The 19,823-nt window shown below is 41.4% G+C and overlaps 1 protein-coding gene across 4 annotated transcripts in view; it reads left to right on the top strand.

Moving 5' to 3' along the window:
- NSD3 (nuclear receptor binding SET domain protein 3) overlaps positions 1 to 19,823 on the top strand; it is a 119,999-nt gene that overhangs the window by 16,208 nt on the left and 83,968 nt on the right. For all 4 annotated transcript variants that reach the window (XM_070765362.1, XM_070765358.1, XM_070765360.1 and 1 more), the window contains exons 2-3: positions 8,158 to 8,882; positions 18,742 to 18,813. In XM_070765362.1, the coding sequence (XP_070621463.1) occupies positions 8,202 to 8,882; positions 18,742 to 18,813 (753 nt within the window). In that variant the 5' untranslated portion in view covers positions 8,158 to 8,201. The remainder of the gene's footprint in view (positions 1 to 8,157; positions 8,883 to 18,741; positions 18,814 to 19,823) is intronic.

Raw genomic sequence — 19,823 nt, 5'->3', positions numbered from 1 at the left:
ATCAATTCTGAGCTGGTGAATGAAGCTGATTCATTCTCAGAGAGACGAAAGTTATCAGGGCCCCTCCAGAAACCTTCCCCTCCCAAATTCCCCCAAACCCTCCCACCTCCCCCTGTTGCTTATGACAGCCGAAGCGTAGTGGAAAGTCCAATTGTCTCTGCTATATTTCCTATATCTTTTCTTCCATTCATATCTCTTTTCCTCTATTCTTCATTGACGTACTTTATTCTTTATCTTCTATCCTTTCTTTGATATACAGTGTTCCCTCGATTTTCACGGGTTCGGACTTCGCGAATAGCCTATACCATGGTTTTTCAAAAAATATTAATTAAAAAAATACTTTGTGGGTTTTTTTCTATACCAGTTTTTCCTGCCCGATGACGTCATACGTCATTGCCAAACTAATAATTTTTGCAAATAAATAACAACAAAAATTGTTAATAAATAATTACGTTTATAAATATCAGGATCACTAAGTGTCTTATTCAATGGTGAGTACCGTTAAAATGGTGAGTAAATGGTTGCTAAGGGAATGGAAAATGGTAATTTAGGGGTTTAAGGTGTTATGGGATGGCTTGTGATAATGTTCACAGCCAAAAATTGTGTATTTACTTCCGCATCTCTACTTTGCAGAAATTCGACTTTTGCGGGAGGTCTCATAACGTATCCCCTGTGAAAATCAACGGGAACACTGTACAGTGGTCCCTCGATTTTTGCGGGTTCGAACTTCGCGAAAAGTCTATACCACGATTTTTAAAAAATATTAATTAAAAAATACTTCGCCGGTTTTTTCCCTATACCATGGTTTTTCCCTGCTTAAATTTATTTATTTATTCAATTTTTATGCCGCCCTTCTCCTTAGACTCAGGGCAGCTTACAACATGTTAGCAATAGCACTTTTTAACAGAACCAGCATATTGCCCGCACAATCCGGGTCCTCATTTTACCCACCTCGGAAAGAAATATTGCTCCTTTTTTTTTAAAAAAAAGGTGCATCCTGTATCATTATTTCGAAGTGTTAACCGCTAACAACCTAGCAGCATACAAAGCCTATTTATTCTTTGTGCTGCTTATTCAAGGACATGTCAGACTACTGTTACTATTCTTGCACCCAAACCAGTAAGTGACTAGGTTTTATCGTCACATGTTAGATGAAGTCGGACCACGATGTGTAAATTTGCATGTCTGCAAATCGGTGACTAATTGCTAAACTAAGCTGTTTATTCATGTTTTGAATAATTAGTTCTGGAACCCTGTTACATTCCAGTCAGACCGAGCCCTTTTCTTTCGGCTCAACTCATAACAATATGTGTTAAAAAGAAATGGCCTCATTAGATAGAAAGTTTAACTCTGAATAACCTCATTTGCATTCTTCAAGTGTTGTAAGGCCTGATGGGGACGGGGGCTGCATTCTAAACTGTATTTTGCAATTAAAATATCTCATTCCATTTCTCCGAATACTGGCTCAATCCAAGTTGCGCCTGTCCAGATTTTAATGTCTTCTTTCAATTGTAATCAGGATATTTCTTCTTCCTCTTTTTGTTGTTTAAATGCACAGGAATATCAGACCCATAACGGGCCAACTCTATTGCTTCTGCTTTTGTGTTTTGTTTTTGTTAAAGGGAAAGTAAGTGGTTGATGGCTGTGGCTTTCCCCCCCCCCCTCCTAATATAGAACAGAGTCTAAAGAAACATTTTTCTCTCCTTTTATTCTTAACAAATGCTAAGCCTGTCTGTTCTGTCCTAGCATCGAGCCCCCCCCCCAAAGTAAGATGCACACCACCAGATTTAATACTAAAAGTTTTACTACTAACAAAAGTCTTAGCAGCTTGAGTCTTTTTAAAAACTCTCTTTTAAAAGAGAGTAAAATCTAACAAAGGCTTCACCATGCTGATTATAATATCTTAGCAGATGGCAAGAGTTCCAAGAATAGGCAAATGCAACAGTAATTACTAGACTGTAGTAAAGTTCCGTATCGTAGACTTACAGAGGTTGTCTGGAAACCTGGAGCTAATTAATACAGACAAGAATGTGATTCCTTTAAACACAAAATGGAGACAAGAGCTGCAACAAGATTCTGGAACAAACTATATTGTCCTATGCACTGAAGCATCACATGACTCCTCCTTAAATAGCCTGAAGGCGTGGCCCAGTAGCCAGCAGTGCTGCTCATGAGGAAGCCTCCTCCTGAGTAGCCACTCTTGCCTCCTATAGGCCCTGTGAGTCCTAGCATCAAAAAGGGGCTCCTCCTCTTCTCCTAAGTCACTCAACTCAGGAGGTTCGGAAGGCCCTGGCTGCTTTTCAGCCTCTGACACCACATCCTCTTCACTGTCAGTCTCAGGGGCCAGAAATACAGGTTGCTTGTACCGCGCCTCCACTGTCTCTGAGTCCTTTGGATCCATTGCTAACTATGCAGGATGCAAACAGGCCACAACAGTGTCATTGGTTGTTATTCTGGTCGCAAAATGCTCTTTTCGGTGTCGAGGTGGTCTTAGGAGCACTCCAAATCTTTCAGCTTTGAAACTGCACATCCTGGTTTCCACTATGAGCTTTGCTGTAACTAACTTGAGTCTGTAAAGACGGTGCCGTCCCTCTGCAGATTTTCAAACATACCTCTGGGTAAATTACAATCCCACAAGCAAAGCTATGACAAGAGAATTATTTGTTGGGGGGAAATTGAAGAAGAAAGTGCTAATGTTGCCGCCTTGAGCTCCATAAAAAACCAAAACAAAGTATGATAAGATGTCAATCAGAAGCCCAAATAGATCATAAGGCCACTGAACTGCATGTTGAACAGTCCCATCAGTGTAATTATGAGTTCAAAACCATGCATTTTAAAGTACAATATTACCTTGATTCCACTTCATGTTTAATATGCAGTTGAGTCAGATAATTTGTTCCTGAAGATTCAAGAATTTAAAATATTCTATAGGATTAAAGAGCTACAGCAATACATTTTTAAAAAAGAAATTGAAAATGAAGAGAGCTGAATATATCGCCATGTGGTTAATAATGAAAATATTTTGGTTTGGAAACTATAATAAAATGGCCTTTTAAAATTTATTTACATATTTCCAGAAGAATGTTTAAATACCATGTTTGAGTACCGGCTGTTGAGGGGATTTCTACAAGAGGGAAAAAGAAGAAGTTTAAGATTGTATACAGCAGTGTTTCCCAACCTTGGCAACTTGAAGATATCTGGACTTCAACTCCTAGAATTCCCCAGCCAGCAATGCTGGCTGGGGAATTCTGGGAGTTGAAGTCCAAATGTCTTCAAGTTGCCAAGGTTGGGAAACACTGGTATACAGCATCCAAGTCAACCTAAGTCTATGATGGCAAACCTATGGCACACACGCCACAGGTTGTCTTTCAGCAATTTATATTCCACAAATACATTGCTCAAAAAAATAAAGGGAACACTTAAACAACACAATATAACTCCACGTAAATCAAACTTGTGTGAAATCAAACCGTTCACTTGGGAAGCAACACTGATTGACAATCAATTTCACATGCTGTTGTGCACATTCAACTTTGTACAGAACCAAGTATTCAATGAGAATATTTCATTCATTCAGATCTAGGATGTGTTATTTGAGTGTTCCCTTTATTATTATTTTTTTGAGCAGTATATAAACCAACAATGTATGTCTGTAGGTTTAACGTTGTTAGTGTATGTAGCTTTAACTGTATGCTATTTGTAATTGGTTGGCTGTGTTGCAGGTTGCCATAAGAGGGCGCTAGAGATCATAGCTCTCTCTCTGATATGCTTTCTTTGATATTCTCTTCTCTGTTGTATCTTAGCTATGTTTATACCTTTTTATATCTTTTACACAGACAACTGGTAAGAAGACTTTATAATTGTGTATTCCTTGGACTGTTATTCTGACTATTACGTGTATGACCTGGACTGTTTATTGCATTGTACTATTTCTTAAACTTTAACTCAAGTTAGTACTGTATATCTGTGTGTGGATGAATAGTTTATTCATAACTCATAAATGTTTCCATGTGCATATCCTTGTTATTCAAGGGTTACTTTGTACATACATTAACAGATAGAAACAGAGTTTTTGAAAAGGTGGAAGGACTGTTTCATTTTTTGTGCTTCAGTGTATCTTGTTGAGAAAATACTTAGCAACTTTTTAATACTGTAGTCCAGTGTTTCCCAACCTTGGCAACTTGAAGATATCTGGACTTCAACTCCCATTTGTTGGCTGGGGAATTCTGGGAATTGAAGTCCAAATATCTTCAAGTTGCCAAGATTGGGAAACACTGCTGTAGTCACCCAAAGGCAGGAAATAAATTTATTTATTTATTTACTTACTTACTTACTTACTTACTTACTTACTTACTTACTTACTTACTTACTCATTTATTTATTCATTATTTATTTATTTATTTATTTATTATTTGTTTATTTATTTGTTTATTTGTTTGCTTGCTTGCTTACTTACTTACTTACTTACTTACTTACTTACTTACTTACTTACTTACTTACTTACTTACTTACTTACTGTTCTGGCTGGGTTCCCCCAGACGCCAACACCAACTAAAAAGAGTAGCCAGACACGCTGGTAAAAAGCAAAGTCATTTTATATCTTTGAAAACAAACACAGATAACAAAAACTGTTCTTACAAACTGGAATGCTGTGAAGCGTCACAGAAGAGTCACAACAGGCTTCTTGCTGGCACACACACCACTGTAGATAATAAAACCAACGCCTCCCCCAAGTTTTCAGCCTTCGAGGCCACAAGCCAGAATCAGAGACGCCAAGGATCGAAGCAAGATCACAGGACTCCCAAAAGATAACTCTCCACAATACAGGAAGGGCGGGCCTGCCTTTTCAACCTTTCTGAGGAGAACCACACCCAAACCCAGCTGTTGCCTATTAGGGATGGAAATACCTGGCTAATTGTCCCCTTCTTTGTGCTGCCCTTCTCTGCCTCATATCTATGATGGCTTGTGCGTTCTCATCTAATGACTCCAGGCTACTCGCTGGGGAGAGCTCCCCCCCGGGGGTCTCAGGCTGTTCCCTCTCCTCCTCGTCCTGACATTCCTCTTCCCCGTCTGCCTGGTCCTCCTCCTCCTCCTGTTCCTCGTCCTCCCCCTCTGAGCATGGAGCCGGCAGAGTTCCAGCCGTTCCCTGAGGAGCCTCAGACTGAATCACAACACATACTTACTTACTTACTTACTTACTTACTTACTTACTTACTTACTTACTTACTTACTTACTTATTAGATTTGTGTGCCGCCCCTCTCCGTAGACTCGGAGCGGCTCACAACAGTAATAGAACAATTCATAACAAATCTAACAATTTAAAAAACATTTTAAAAACCCCATTATTAATCAAACATACAAACATACCATACATAAATTGTATAGGCCCGGGGGAGATATCTCAATTCCCCCATGCCTGGTGGCAAAGGTGGGTTTTAAGGAGTTTATGGAAGGCAAGGAGGGCAGGGGGGAGTTCTAATCTCTGGGGGGAGCTGGTTCCAGAGAGTCGGGGCCGCCACAGAGAAGGCTCTTCCCCTGGGACCCGCCAAACGACATTATTTAGTCGACAGGACCTGGAGAAGGCCAACTCTGTGGGACCTAATCGGTCGCTGGGATTCGTGCGGCAGAAGGCGGTCCCGGAGATATTCTGGTCCGATGCCATGAAGGGCTTTATAGGTCATAACCAACACTTTGAATTGTGACCGGAAATTGATCGGCAACCAATGCAGACTGCGGAGTGTTGGTGTGACATGGGCATATTTAGGAAAGCCCATGATTGCTCTCGCAGCTGCATTCTGCACGATCTGAAGTTTTCGAAGGTAGCCCCATGTAGAGAGCGTTACAAACTTTCTCCAGGCAAAATGTGCTTTATTTGTGGCAAGGGCTTCATTTCCGTGGCAGTGGGTGCGATGGTGGAAGATTAGACTAGAGACCGATTACCATGGGAAAGATTGAGTGCATGTGGTCTCTCGGAGTTGAAAATCAAGTTCTGTGAAACAATGTGCTTGGTTTCGCTTCTTTTTATTTCGTTTTCCTCCAAATTGCTTTTTGGGACAGATCTTGAACTTTCAGGTTGGCCGAATTGCTCTGCCCTAGGTTGCCTATCACTGTTAATCATGAGAGATTAGGTAGGAGTGTGCTATGTAAATAGAGTGATAGTAAATCTGTTGTAACAAACAGCGGCAGCCTTCAAATGTACACATGCGTGCCAAAACAAAAGAAAACTCGTCTCTGAGGTAGTTATGTATGTATGTATGTATGTATGTATGTATGTATGTATGTATGTACAGTATGTTATATTCTCATGTTTTACTGCTCAATTTTAGCATATTGTACTGCATTTTAACTTATTATTTATTCAAATTCCCTCTATTTTAGCCAATTTTATTGAATTTTAACCAGTCAGTTTTATGATGACCGATGTGGTCCTTTTCCTCCCTTTGATATGGTCGATTGACTAATCAAATAAAGTTGAGATTGATTTATTGATTGATATTGATTGATATGCATGCATGTGGAAGGAAGGAGAGAAAAAGAAAAGGAAGGGGGGAAGAAAAAGAAAAAAGGAAAGAAAGAGGAGAGAAAGATTGATTTTGCTCTAATTTTATTTTTTTATGTCAAATTTATATATCTGTTCATTTCACAAACAAGTTGTTGTTGTTGTTATTATTATTAATATTATTATTATTATTATTATTATTATTATTATTATTATTATTATTAATTAGATTTGTATGCCACCCTTCTCCAAAGACTCGGGGCGGCTGGACATTAGAAATGTCCAAGCATACTTGTGTGCTCCATGTTTGCCTTCTTCGCATAGACCACTGGCTCAACTGATGCAGGAGAAGCAATGGCCAAACTCAGGGGTGGATTGAAAAAAGGCATCAGACTTAGAATCTCTACATAGCCACAATAAAGTAGAGTAGAGTAGGAATAGAAGGAGGGAAAGGAGTGAGGTGGAGTAGAGTAGGAGTAGGAGTAGGGAAAGGGGTAGGGTGGGGTGGAGTGGAGAGTGGAGGAGGAGGAGTAGGGAAAGGGAGAGGTGGGAGAGTGGAGTAGAGTAGAGTAAAATTCTTTATTGGCCAAGTGTGATTGGACACAGAAGGAATTTGTCCTTGGTGCAGGTGCTCTCAGTGTACATAAAAGAAAAGAGACATTTGTAAAGAATCATGAGGCACAACACTTAATGACTGTCATAGGGTACAAATAAGCAATCAGGAAGCAATCAATATTAGTATAAATCATAAGGATACAAACAACAAGTTACAGTCATAAGTGGGAGGAGATGGGTGATTGGAATGATGAGAAGATTAATAGTAGTGCAGCCTTAGTGAATAGTTTGACAGTGGTGAAGGAATTATCTGTTTAGCAGAGTGATGGTGTTCGGGGGAAAAACTGTTCTGGGGTCTAGTTGTTCCGGTGTGCAGTGCTCTATAGCACCCTTGTGAGGGTAGGACTTGAAACAATTTATGTCCAGTATGTGTGGGGTGCAACCTGGACATAGGATATGTAAGCTAAGGGATCCTGCCACCCTGGAATTCCCCTAACTCTTATCTAACTCCAAACACCATTAGTTGAGAAGATTCCTGTGTACAGGCATGATTAGCAATAAATCAGTTCAATTAGACCTTCACATGGACGTAATCTTTTGCACCTTACAATAATGATGGAAAGTCTTTCGTGTACCAAATGAAAAGGTTTGCTCTACACACTAGAGCAGGGGTCCCCAAACTTGGCAACTTTAACACTTGTGGACTTCAACTCCCAGAATTCTAGGAGTTAAAGCCCACAAGCCTTAAAGTTGCCAAGTTTGAAGATCTCTGCACTAGACTTTATACTGTAGTAAACTTACTAGCCTTTGCAACCTTGCTCGCAGAAAGGGGAAAATCCCTGTTAAATCAGAGGTCTTCAAACTTGGCAACTTTGAGACTTGTGGATTTTGTTACTGGGGACTTCTGGGAGTTGAAGTCCAGATATCTTCAAGTTGCCAAGGTTGGGAAACACTGCTCCAGACTAGACAGATGGAGTTCATGACGGTCTTTCCTGATAAAGTTTTATGCTTAAGACCTTCCACCGTTCTTGTAGCCCGTCTTTGGACCTGTTCAATTTGATCAACATCTCTCTCTCTCTCTTTTCCCCTTCTCTGGTTTCAGGCCCTATGAGAAAAAGGGAAAGCTAAGGATGCTGGAGCAGAACAATGGATTTCTCCTTCTCTTTCATGCAAGGGATCATGGGAAACACAATTCAGCAACCACCTCAACTCATTGATTCGGCGAACAACCGCCAAGAGGATGCTTTCGACGCTCACAGCGACATCACGGAAGATGGCCGGCAGACGCCCTACGAAGCCGCCCTTGCCTTGCAGCAAGGGTTCCAGTACCCCACGCCGACGGCCGAGGACCTTCCGCCCCTCATTAATGGGTTCCCCCAAATCGGCATGTACGAGCCCCAGGCCAAATTCCAGCCCTTCAGCCAGTACCCCAATGGCTCCGCCAACGGCTTTGGCACCACCGTTAGAAACTTTAGCCCACCGGAGTATTATCAAATGGAGAACTCGAGCCTAAGGCCGCACGACCTCCTGGAAAAGCCCTCCCCTCCTCAGCCCCCGCCTCCCTCCGCCTCCCAAACGGTCATTCCAAAGAAGACGGGCTCCCCGGAGATTAAGCTCAAGATAACCAAAACGATCCAGAACGGCAGGGAACTGTTTGAGTCCTCGCTGTGTGGGGACCTCCTGAACGAGGTGCAAGCCAGCGAGTTTGCAAAGTCCAAGCACGAAGGGAGGAAGGAGAAGCGGAAAAAAAGCAGCAAGCACGACGCTGCCCATTCGGAAGAGCGCAAGTCTCGGAAGGTCCCCAAACTTGAGCCGGAGGAGCAAAATGTAAGTTGCAGTAAAATAATAATAATAATAATTCAGTTGTTGTTATTGTTGTTGTTGCTGTTTCTTCTCCTCCTCTTCCTCCTCCTTTTCTTCTTCTTCTCCTCCTCCTTTTTCTTTTTCTTCTTCTCCTCCTCATCCTCCTGCTCATCATCTTCTCCTTCCTCCTCCTCCTCATTTTCTTCTTCTCCTCCTCCTCCTCTTCTTCTCCTCCTCCTCCTCTTCTCCTCCTCCTCTTCTCCTCCTCCTCCTCCTCCTCTTCTTCTTCCTCTCCCTCTCCCTCCTTTTTCTCCTCCTCCTCCTCTTCTTCTTCTCCTTCTCCCTCTCCTCCCTCTCCTTTTTCTCCTCCTCCTCCTCCTTTTTAAATTTATTTTATTTTATTAATCAGATTTCTATGCCGCCTTTCTCCTGGGACTCAGGGCAGCTCACAGTAAACAAATACAAAAGATGAAAAAATCTAATATTAAAATACAGTGTTCCCTCGATTTTCATGGGTTCGAACTTCGCGAAATGTCTATACCACGGTTTTTCAAAAATATTAATTAAAAAATACTTCGCAGGTTTTTTCCCTATACCACGGTTTTTCCCACCCGATGACGTCATGTGTCATTGCCAAACTTTCGTCTGCCTTTAATAAATATTTTTTTTTAATAAACTTTAATAAATAAACATGGTAAGTAATAATCTAAATGGTTGCTAAGGGAATGGGAAATTGCAATTTAGGGGTTTAAAGTGTTAAGGGAAGGCTTGGGATACTGTTCATAGCCAAAAATAGTGTATTTACTTCCGCATCTCTACTTCGCGGAAATTCGACTTTCTCGGGCAGTCTTAGTACGCATCCCCCGCGAAAATCGAGGGAACACTGTACACTAAAAATCTCTATACTAAAACACAAAGAAATCTAAATTCTAAAACCTCTATATATTTAAAAGCCAATCATCCACATTCATCCTATCATTCTTCCTCCTTCTCCTCCTCCTCCTCCTCCTCCTCTTCCTCCTCCTCCTCCTACTACTACTTCTCCTGCTCCCCCTTCTCCTCCTTTTTTCTTTTTAATGTTGCAGCAAAGCGTTGCTTTTCTGAGTCTTTTTCTTAATATGTTTTTCATCTGCTTGTCAGCTTGGCTTTTATGGAATATTGCCAATCAGTGCCCAAAGATTGCTTAGTAGCATTCCCCTATAGGACTGTTCATTTATATAAATGGAATTTATAAATAAAAATGAAAATTGTAGATTTTTCTCTACTGGGGGGGTGGGGGGGATGGGGAACCAAACCATCTTTTGCAACCAACTATGCAAATTGTCAGAATAACTTATAAAGAACTATAGATTCTTCTAGAGTCGAATTGTACAATACTATTGATGGGTGAATATTATTATCTCAATAATTTTCTTACAGCTGAGTGACATGACGGCTATTAAAGTTGTATGGTGCTTCATTTTAGGGTATAATTAGGGAGAGAAAGTGAAAATCATATTGAGTGCATTTTCTGTTAACAACAATTCCTGGTCTTTTTGCATTTTCTGTCTTTTTTCTTTCTGAATTAAATTATAAGCCCTTCCCTAGGTGAATATGGTAACTTTTCTGCAGAAATCTCTTTAACGCCGAGAACAATTCATATAAAACAGGCTACAGTTTATTTAGCTTCACGTGATAATTTCATGCAATAATTTGCTAATCGAATCATCGGCCTAAAGGTGTTAAAAGAGTAATTTTGAAGTTTCATATTTTTTGTTCAGTGTAGCCCAGTACAATTCTTATCTATTCAAACTGTCCATTAACTTTAATGGGAATTATTCCCAGACCAAAGCCTGCATGGACGGAGAGGTAGCATGTGCGATGATTTTACACAAATACACTGACATAGTCCTCATCACCTCGAGGCTCGACTACTGTAATGCTCTCTACATGGGGCTACCTTTGAAAAGTGTTCGGAAACTTCAGATCGTGCAGAATGCAGCTGCAAGAACAATCATGGGCTTCCCCAGTATAGCCCATGTTACACCAACACTCCGCAGTCTGCATTGGTTGCCGATCAATTTCCGGTCACAATTCAAAGTGTTGGTTATGACCTATAAAGCCCTTCATGGCATCAGACCAGAATATTTCCGGGACTGCCTTCTGCCGCACGAATCCCAGCAACCGGTTAGGTCCCACAGAGTGGGCCTTCTCCGGGTCCCGTTGACTAAGCAATGTCGTTTGGTGGGACCCAGGAGAAGAGCCTTCTCTGTGGCTGCCCCGACCCTCTGTAACCAGCTCCCCCCAGATATCAGAGTTGCCCCCAGCCTCCTTGCCTTTCGCAAGCTCCTTAAAACCCACCTCTGTCGTCAGGCATGGGGGAATTGAAATTTCCCTTCCCCCTAGGCTTATAGAATTTATACATGGTATGCTTGTATGTGTGAGTGGTTCTTTAAATTGGGGTTTTTAGACTGTTTTAATATTAGATTTGTTTACATTGTCTTTTATATTGTTGTTAGCCGCCCCGAGTCTTCGGAGAGGGGCGGCATACAAATCTAATAAATACAAATACAAATATAGTACTTGTAGCTGATGTTCAACATAAGTATGTATTAAAAACAAACAAATAAAACAAACAAACAAATAAATAAATAAACATTTATTTATTTGTTGGTTTATTGGACTTTTATCCAACACTTTAGTCAGTGAAATTTCTGGTGACGTTTCGACGAGGTCCCACTTGTCATCTTCAGGCTGGTGCTTCTGTCCTTGTTCTAGGGCGAACACGGACAGAACAAGGACAGAAGCACCAGCCTGAAGATGACGAGTGGGGCCTCGTCGAAACGTCGCCAGAAATTTCTGAATCCTACACAGGAAGCAACCCGAATACGCCAAGACCGTCATACCTGTACCCGTGAAAATCTACAAAAACACACACACACACACACACACACATGTCACATGGTTTTTTTGCTGAATTTGAAAATTAAGGGAGACTAGGATAGATCTATTTCGGCCTTATTTTGGGCTCATCAGCTAGCCATACCCACTGGGACCTGAACCTGCAACCTTTGCCTTGTAAGGCAGAGAATTATCCTTTAGGCTACAGCATCCAATCCCTTCAGCTCTGCACCAGGGAAGGGTTACATATTTTTGTGTTGAATCACCCTGGTGTATTGAAGGAACATCACAGCTCCTTATTTGCCTCTCGGCCCAACCCAGGGCCATTTCCAAGGCAGTTAATTTTATTGATAGCCGACAATTCTGTCTGTATGTATCACATGTTGTTGGTTTTTTTCCTGAATTTGAAAATTAAGGGAGACTAGGATAGATCTATTTCGGCCTTATTTTGGCCTCATCAGCTAGCCATACCCACTGGGACTTGAACCTGCAACCTTTGCCTTGTAAGGCAGAGAAGCCAATATAGGTAGTCCTTGAGTTGTGACCACAATTAGGGCTACCATCCCTGTTGCTAAGCGTGGTGATTGTAAATGAGTCACTTATTTCAGTGCCCTTGTCACTCTGGACGGTCATTAGATAGTGTCTGTATGTCTAGGACAGAGGTCAGGAACAATGGCTCTTTTGATGACTAGTAGACTTCAACTCCCAGAATTCTTGAGCAAGCATGGCTGGCTCAGGAATTCTGGGAGCTAAAGTTTTCCTCCCAAAATAAGACCAGCCCTGATAATAAGCCCAATCGGGCTTTTGAGTGCATGGCAATGAGGCCAAGGGCTTATTTGAGGGTTCAAAAAAAATATAAGCGAGGTTCTTATTTTGGGAGAAACACAATAAAAAGAGCCGTGGTCCCCACACCTTTACTTTCAAAAGACGGCCTTAGCAAGCTGGGGTGGCGCAGCAGGTAGAGTGCTGTACTGCAGGCCACTGAAGCTGACTTGTAGATCTGAAGGTCAGCGGTTCAAATCTCATCACCGGCTCAAGGTTGACTCAGCCTTCCATCCTTCCGAGGTGGGTAAAATGAGGACCCGGATTGTGGGGGCAATAGGCTGGCTCTGTTAAGAAAGTGCTATTGCTAACATGTTGTAAGCCGCCCTGAGTCTAAGGAGAAGGGCGGCATAAAAATTGAATGAAGGAAGGAAGGAAGGAAGAAAGAAAGAAAGAAAGAAAGAAAGAAAGAAAGATGCTTTTGTCTCGGCAGTAGCTCTGGGAAGATAGCAATAGCATTTTGCATTTAGACTTATATACACTGTCCCCAAAAAACATAATGGGAATACTCAAAGGACACATCCTAGATCTGAATGAATGAAATATTCTCATTGAATACTTCGTTCTGTACAAAGTTGAATGTGCTGACAGCATGTGAAATTGATTGCCAATCAGTGATGTTTCCTATAAGTGGACAGTTTGGTTTCACAGAAGTTTGATTTACTTGGAGTTCTATTGTGTTGTTTAAGTGTTCCTTTTATATATTTTTTTGAGCAGTATACTTCTCCATGGTGCTTTTACAGCCCTCTCTAACCGGTTTTACAGGATCAGCATCTCTCCCCCAACAATCTGGGTCCTCATTTGACCCACCTCAAAGGAAGGATGGAAGGCTGAGTCAGCCTTGAGCCGGTGGTGAGATTTGAACTGCTGAACTACAGCTAGCGGTTAGCTGAAGTAGCCTGCAGTGCTGCACTCTAACCACTGTGCTACCCTGGCTTTCATCATAATTGGGACCTATTTTATAGGGCTAACGAAGAAGACATTGAGAAATGCACATTTGGAAAAATTAATGGTTTGTTTGTCTGTCTATCTATCTATCTAACTGTCTGTCTATCTATCTATCTATCTATCTCTGTTTATCTATCTAACTGTCTGTATGTCTATCTGTCTGTCTGTCTGTCTGTCTGTCTATCTAACTGTCTATCTATTTATCTATCTATCTAACTGTCTGTCTGTGTCTATTTAACTATCTATTTATTTATCTGTCTGTCTGTCTGTCTGTCTGTGTCTGTCTATCTATCTATCTATCTAACTAACTGTCTGTCTATCTATCTATCTATCTATCTATCTATCTATCTCTGTTTATCTATCTAACTGTCTGTCTATCTAACTGTCTATCTAACTGTCTATCTATCTATCTATCTATCTATCTATCTATCTATCTATCTATCTAACTGTCTGTCTCTGTCTGTCTGTCTGTCTGTCTGTCTATCTATCTATCTATCTATCTATCTATCTATCTATCTATCTATCTATCTATCTATCTATCTATTTGTTAGATTTTTATGCCACCCTTCTCCTTAGACTCGGGACGGCTTACAACATGTTAGCAATAGCACTTTTTAACAGAGCCAGCCTATCGCCCCCACAATCCGGGTCCTCATTTGACCCACCCCGGAAGGATGGAAGGCTGAGTCAACCTTGAGCCGGTGATGAGATTTGAACCGCTGACCTGCAGATCTACAGTCAGCCTTCAGTGGCCTGAAGTACAGCACTCTACCTGCTGCGCCACCCCGGCTCTATGTTTTGATGGTGACAATCTACTCACACCTTCTTCCCCTCCCCATCTCAAAATGGGTTTATGCTATGGGTGACTCAACTTCACCAGTAAATGGAAGGAAGGAAATTTAATGTCCCCTGAACAAAACCAGCCTGCTATGGAACAGCCCTTCGGAAAAGAAAGCGACAGAAGGTTTCCACAAAATTATCTGTCCATAAATGAGATAAATTTAAAAGCTGGCAAAGCGCCTTGCAGTCCCCAGAATGATTTGTACGCTTAAATTACTTATTCATAGGTTCTAAATTTATATCCTCCTTTGCAGTTACGGTTAAATAATTCTTATCCACTCCTGCCTTCGTTCCACGCTACAAAATGCAACAAACATCTTAAAAAATGGCCCAGTTCTAATTCAATCACAGTTGGCTCTCTGCCTGGAATCTGCTCATATGTTTAGAATCAGCGATGAAGGTTTGTAATTCGCTGGGTTATGTATTCTGTTTCTTTATTGGGAAGAAAAGGGGTTGAAGACGTGAATCAGCTTGCTTATCATTTTAGAAAGGAGCGGTGTTTATTGCAAGAGGTCTCCTACAATAATAGTAACATTTCTCAGGAAACTTCAAAGCGTGACTTGTGATGAATTCTGGAAAATGACTAAGCTATGCTGACATTGAAAAATTATTTCAGAAATACAGTGGTACCTCGTCTTACGAACGCCTCTTCTAACGAACTTTTCAAGATACGAACCCGGTGTTTAAGATTTTTTTGCCTCTTCTTCCGAACTATTTTCACCTTACGAACCCAAGCAGCTGCTGCTGGGATGAAGGGGTTTCTTTCCCCCCCCCCCTTTTGTGAAGAAAGAAAAGGGAGGGGCAGCTTGGAGGAGTAAAGATTTTGCATGCTTGCAAAAGCACTGAAACGGTGTCTTTTTAAGACAGAAAAGGGAGGGGCAGCTTGGAGGAGTAAAGATTGTGCATGCTTGCAAAAGCACTGAAACGGTGTCTTTTTAAGACAGAAAAGGGAGGGGCAGCTTGGAGGAGTAAAGATTTTGCATGCTTGCAAAAGCACTGAAACGGTGTCTTTTTAAGACAGAAAAGGGAGGGGCAGCTTGGAGGAGTAAAGATTTTGCATGCTTGCAAAAGCACTGAAACGGTGTCTTTTTAAGACAGAAAAGGGAGGGGCAGCTTGGAGGAGTAAAGATTTTGCATGCTTGCAAAAGCACTGAAACGGTGTCTTTTTAAGACAGAAAAGGGAGGGGCAGCTTGGAGGAGTAAAGATTTTGCATGCTTGCAAAGGCACTGAAACGGTGTCTTTTTAAGACAGAAAAGGGAGGGGCAGCTTGGAGGAGTAAAGATTTTGCATGCTTGCAAAGGCACTGAAACGGTGTCTTTTTAAGACAGAAAAGGGAGGGGCAGCTTGGAGGAGTAAAGATTTTGCATGCTTGCAAAGGCACTGAAACGGTGTCTTTTTAAGACAGAAAAGGGAGGGGCAGCTTGGAGGAGTAAAGATTTTGCATGCTTGCAAAGGCACTGAAATGGTGTCTTTTTAAGACAGAAAAGGGAGGGGCAGCTTGGAGGAGTAAAGATTTTGCATGCTTGCAAAAGCACTGAAGCGGTGTCTTTTTAAGACAAAAAAGGGAGGGGCAGCTTGGAGGAGTAAAGATTTTGCATGCTTGCAAAGGCACTGAAATGGTGTCTTTTTAAGACAGAAAAGGGAGGGGCAGCTTGGAGGAGTAAAGATTTTGCATGCTTGCAAAGGCACTGAAATGGTGTCTTTTTAAGACAGAAAAGGGAGGGGCAGCTTGGAGGAGTAAAGATTTTGCATGCTTGCAAAGGCACTGAAGCGGTGTCTTTTTAAGACAAAAAAGGGAGGGGCAGCTTGGAGGAGTAAAGATTTTGCATGCTTGCAAAGGCACTGAAATGGTGTCTTTTTAAGACAGAAAAGGGAGGGGCAGCTTGGAGGAGTAAAGATTTTGCATGCTTGCAAAGGCACTGAAACGGTGTCTTTTTAAGACAGAAAAGGGAGGGGCAGCTTGGAGGAGTAAAGATTTTGCATGCTTGCAAAAGCACTGAAACGGTGTCTTTTTAAGACAGAAAAGGGAGGGGCAGCTTGGAGGAGTAAAGATTTTGCATGCTTGCAAAGGCACTGAAATGGTGTCTTTTTAAGACAGAAAAGGGAGGGGCAGCTTGGAGGAGTAAAGATTTTGCATGCTTGCAAAAGCACTGAAGCGGTGTCTTTTTAAGACAAAAAAGGGAGGGGCAGCTTGGAGGAGTAAAGATTTTGCATGCTTGCAAAGGCACTGAAATGGTGTCTTTTTAAGACAGAAAAGGGAGGGGCAGCTTGGAGGAGTAAAGATTTTGCATGCTTGCAAAGGCACTGAAATGGTGTCTTTTTAAGACAGAAAAGGGAGGGGCAGCTTGGAGGAGTAAAGATTTTGCATGCTTGCAAAAGCACTGAAGCGGTGTCTTTTTAAGACAAAAAAGGGAGGGGCAGCTTGGAGGAGTAAAGATTTTGCATGCTTGCAAAGGCACTGAAATGGTGTCTTTTTAAGACAGAAAAGGGAGGGGCAGCTTGGAGGAGTAAAGATTTTGCATGCTTGCAAAGGCACTGAAACGGTGTCTTTTTAAGACAGAAAAGGGAGGGGCGCCCCCCCTTGCCTTTCTTCCTCCCCACTCACCCTTTAGCCTAGCCTTGCTTCTTCCACCCGCCCCCTTTAGCTGCTCCTCCCTGCCCTCTGTTCGCCTCCCTTCTAAAGTTTGGGATTTTCCTGAAGGATTTGCACACATTATTTGCTTTTACATTGATTCCTATGGGAAACATCGTTTCATCTTACGAACTTTTCACCTGGCGAACCTCCTCCTGGAACCAATTAAGTTCGTATGATGAGGTACCACTGTATAATCATCTTTTAACAACCCTATAATCCCTCGCACAGTGGAATGTGGGCAACTAAATGGAGCTGAGCGTTTATAGCCGGATGCCCTCCTTGTCGCCAATGCAGAGTTTTGTTCAGCAGATATATTCTCATTGTGCCCAGAGAGAGAAATACCTGCCTTTACCTAGGATCGAACTCACAGCCTCCTGATTTTTAGGCGAGAGCTCCAATTCTAGGCCACCACAGTACTATTTCAGAAATGTGATGATTCCCTCATAATATCCTTTCTGCTAAAAGTGCAGACTTGTCCATTTATTAATGAACGTACAGTATGACCACTGCAGTGGACGTATTTGTGGTACTGAAATCACTGGTATACTAGAAACATAGAAGAAGAAAAAGACCTCATGGTCCATCTAGTCTGCCCTTATACTGTTTCCTGTATTTTATCTTAGGATGGATCTATGTTTATCCCAGGCATGTTTCAATTCTGTTACTGTGGATTTACCAACCATGTCTGCTGGAAGTTTGTTCCAAGGATCTACTACTCTTTCAGTCAAATAATATTTTCTCATGTTGCCTTTCATCTTTCCCCCAACTAACTTCAGATTGTGTCCCCTTGTTCTTGTGTTCACTTTCCTATTAAACACACTTCCCTCCTGAACCTTATTTAACCTTTTAACATATTTAAATGTTTCTATCATGTCCCCCCTTTCCCTTTTGTCCTCCAGATTATGCAGGTTGAGTTCATGAAGTCTTTCCTGATAAGTTTGATGCTTAAGACCTTCCACCATTCTTGTAGCTCGTTCAATTTTATCAATATCTTTTTGTAGGTGAGGTCTCCAGAACTGAACACAGTATTAGATTTAGGTTTATTGGATTTATATGCCGCCCCTCTCCGCAAACTCGGGGCGGCTCACAACAATAATAAAAAACAGTACAGTACATAATACCAAATCCAATGCCCACCCATCTAGTTACAATTTAAATTAATAATCTCATAAAAACAGTATACTGTATATAAAAAACAGGCACAAATGGGGTCTCACCAGCACTCTATACAACGGGATCACAATTTCCCTCTTCCTGCTTGTTATACCTCTAGCTATACAGCCAAGCATTCTACTTGCTTTCCTTACCATCTGACTGCCCTGTTCACCCATTTTGAGACTGTCTGAAATCACCACCCCTAAATCCTTCTCTTCTGAAGTTTTTGCTAACACAGAACTGCCAATACAATGCTCAGATTGAGGATTCCTTTTCTCCAAGTGCATTATTTTACATTTGGAAACATTAAACTGCAGTTTCCATTGCTTTGACCATTTATCTAGTAAAGCTAAATCATTTACATTATTGTTGTTGTTGTTGTTGTTGTTGTTGTTGTTGTTGCTGCTGCTGCTGCTGCTACTTCTTTAAATTGCTGGATTTTTTGAAGTGGGATGATTTTGTTCCTGCCTAGATCTCTTGCTAACACAAGCCTCTCAATCAATTTCAACAGTCCTGCAAGACCTTACACTGGTTTTTGTGGTAACCATTCATACCTGCATTTCATTCATTCAGTTTTTTTACTTTTTTGTTTTAACTTACAGAGACCAAATGAAAAGATTAACATCCAGTCTGAAAAACCAAGGGAAGAAATTGCAACAGCGGATGAAACCCCGGTTAGTACTCTTGTCTTTTTAATTGCACGTGGTACAGTGGTACTTCTATTTAAGTACTTAATCCGTTCAGTGACCGGGTTCTTAAGTAGAAAAGTTTGTAAGAAGAAGCCATTTTTCCCATAGGAATCAATGTAAAAGCAAATAATGCGTGCAAACCCATTATGAAAGAAATAAAAGCTCGGAATTTGGGTGGGAGGAGGAGGAAGAAGAGGAGGAGGAGGAGGACAGTCGCTGCCGAAGGAAGAAGGGGAGGGGAATAAAAAAAAAATCCAAAACTTTAAGGCTTAAAAAAAAAAAAAAGAGGGACTGTGAGGTGGTGAGGAGGAGCACGAGGCTGCCTCCCGTACACTGCACCAGAGAGAGAAACCCAGGGGGAATGGCAGGAAACTGGCCTGGCCTTCGTGCCGCTCTCAAATTTCCTGGGACATTTTTCCGGGCTCGGGTTCTAAAGTAGAAAATGGTTCTTAAGAAGAGGCAAAAAAATCTTGAACACCCGGTTCTTATTTAGAAAAGTTCTTAAGTAGAGGCGTTCTTAGGTAGAGGTATATCCATCCTGATAAAATACAGGAAATATTTTATTTATTTTATTTATTTATTTTGTCCAATACACAATAATACACAATGAAGGTAATAGAGGACACCTTCGAGGAAATAGAATTAGAGAAAGAATAGAAGAGAGAGTATAGGATAAAATAATCAATGAGAGAATAGAAGAAAGATATAGGGATAGAAGAGAAGATATATGGGATAGGAAAAGCAAGTAGGATGCTTGGCTGCATAGCTAGAGGTATAACAAGCAGGAAGAGGGAGATTGTGATCCCCTTATATAGAGCGCTGGTGAGACCACATTTGGAGTACTGTGTTCAGTTCTGGAGACCTCACCTACAAAAAGATATTGACAAAATTGAACGGGTCCAAAGACGGGCTACAAGAATGGTGGAAGGTCTTAAGCATCAAACTTACCAGGAAAGACTTAACGAACTCAATCTGTATAGTCTGGAGGACAGAAG

The sequence above is a fragment of the Erythrolamprus reginae genome, chromosome 12, assembly GCF_031021105.1.
Source record: "Erythrolamprus reginae isolate rEryReg1 chromosome 12, rEryReg1.hap1, whole genome shotgun sequence".
Taxonomy (NCBI): domain Eukaryota; kingdom Metazoa; phylum Chordata; class Lepidosauria; order Squamata; family Dipsadidae; genus Erythrolamprus; species Erythrolamprus reginae.
The sequence above is the reverse complement of the archived record's forward strand: the minus strand, read 5'-3'. Positions and strand labels throughout refer to the sequence as shown.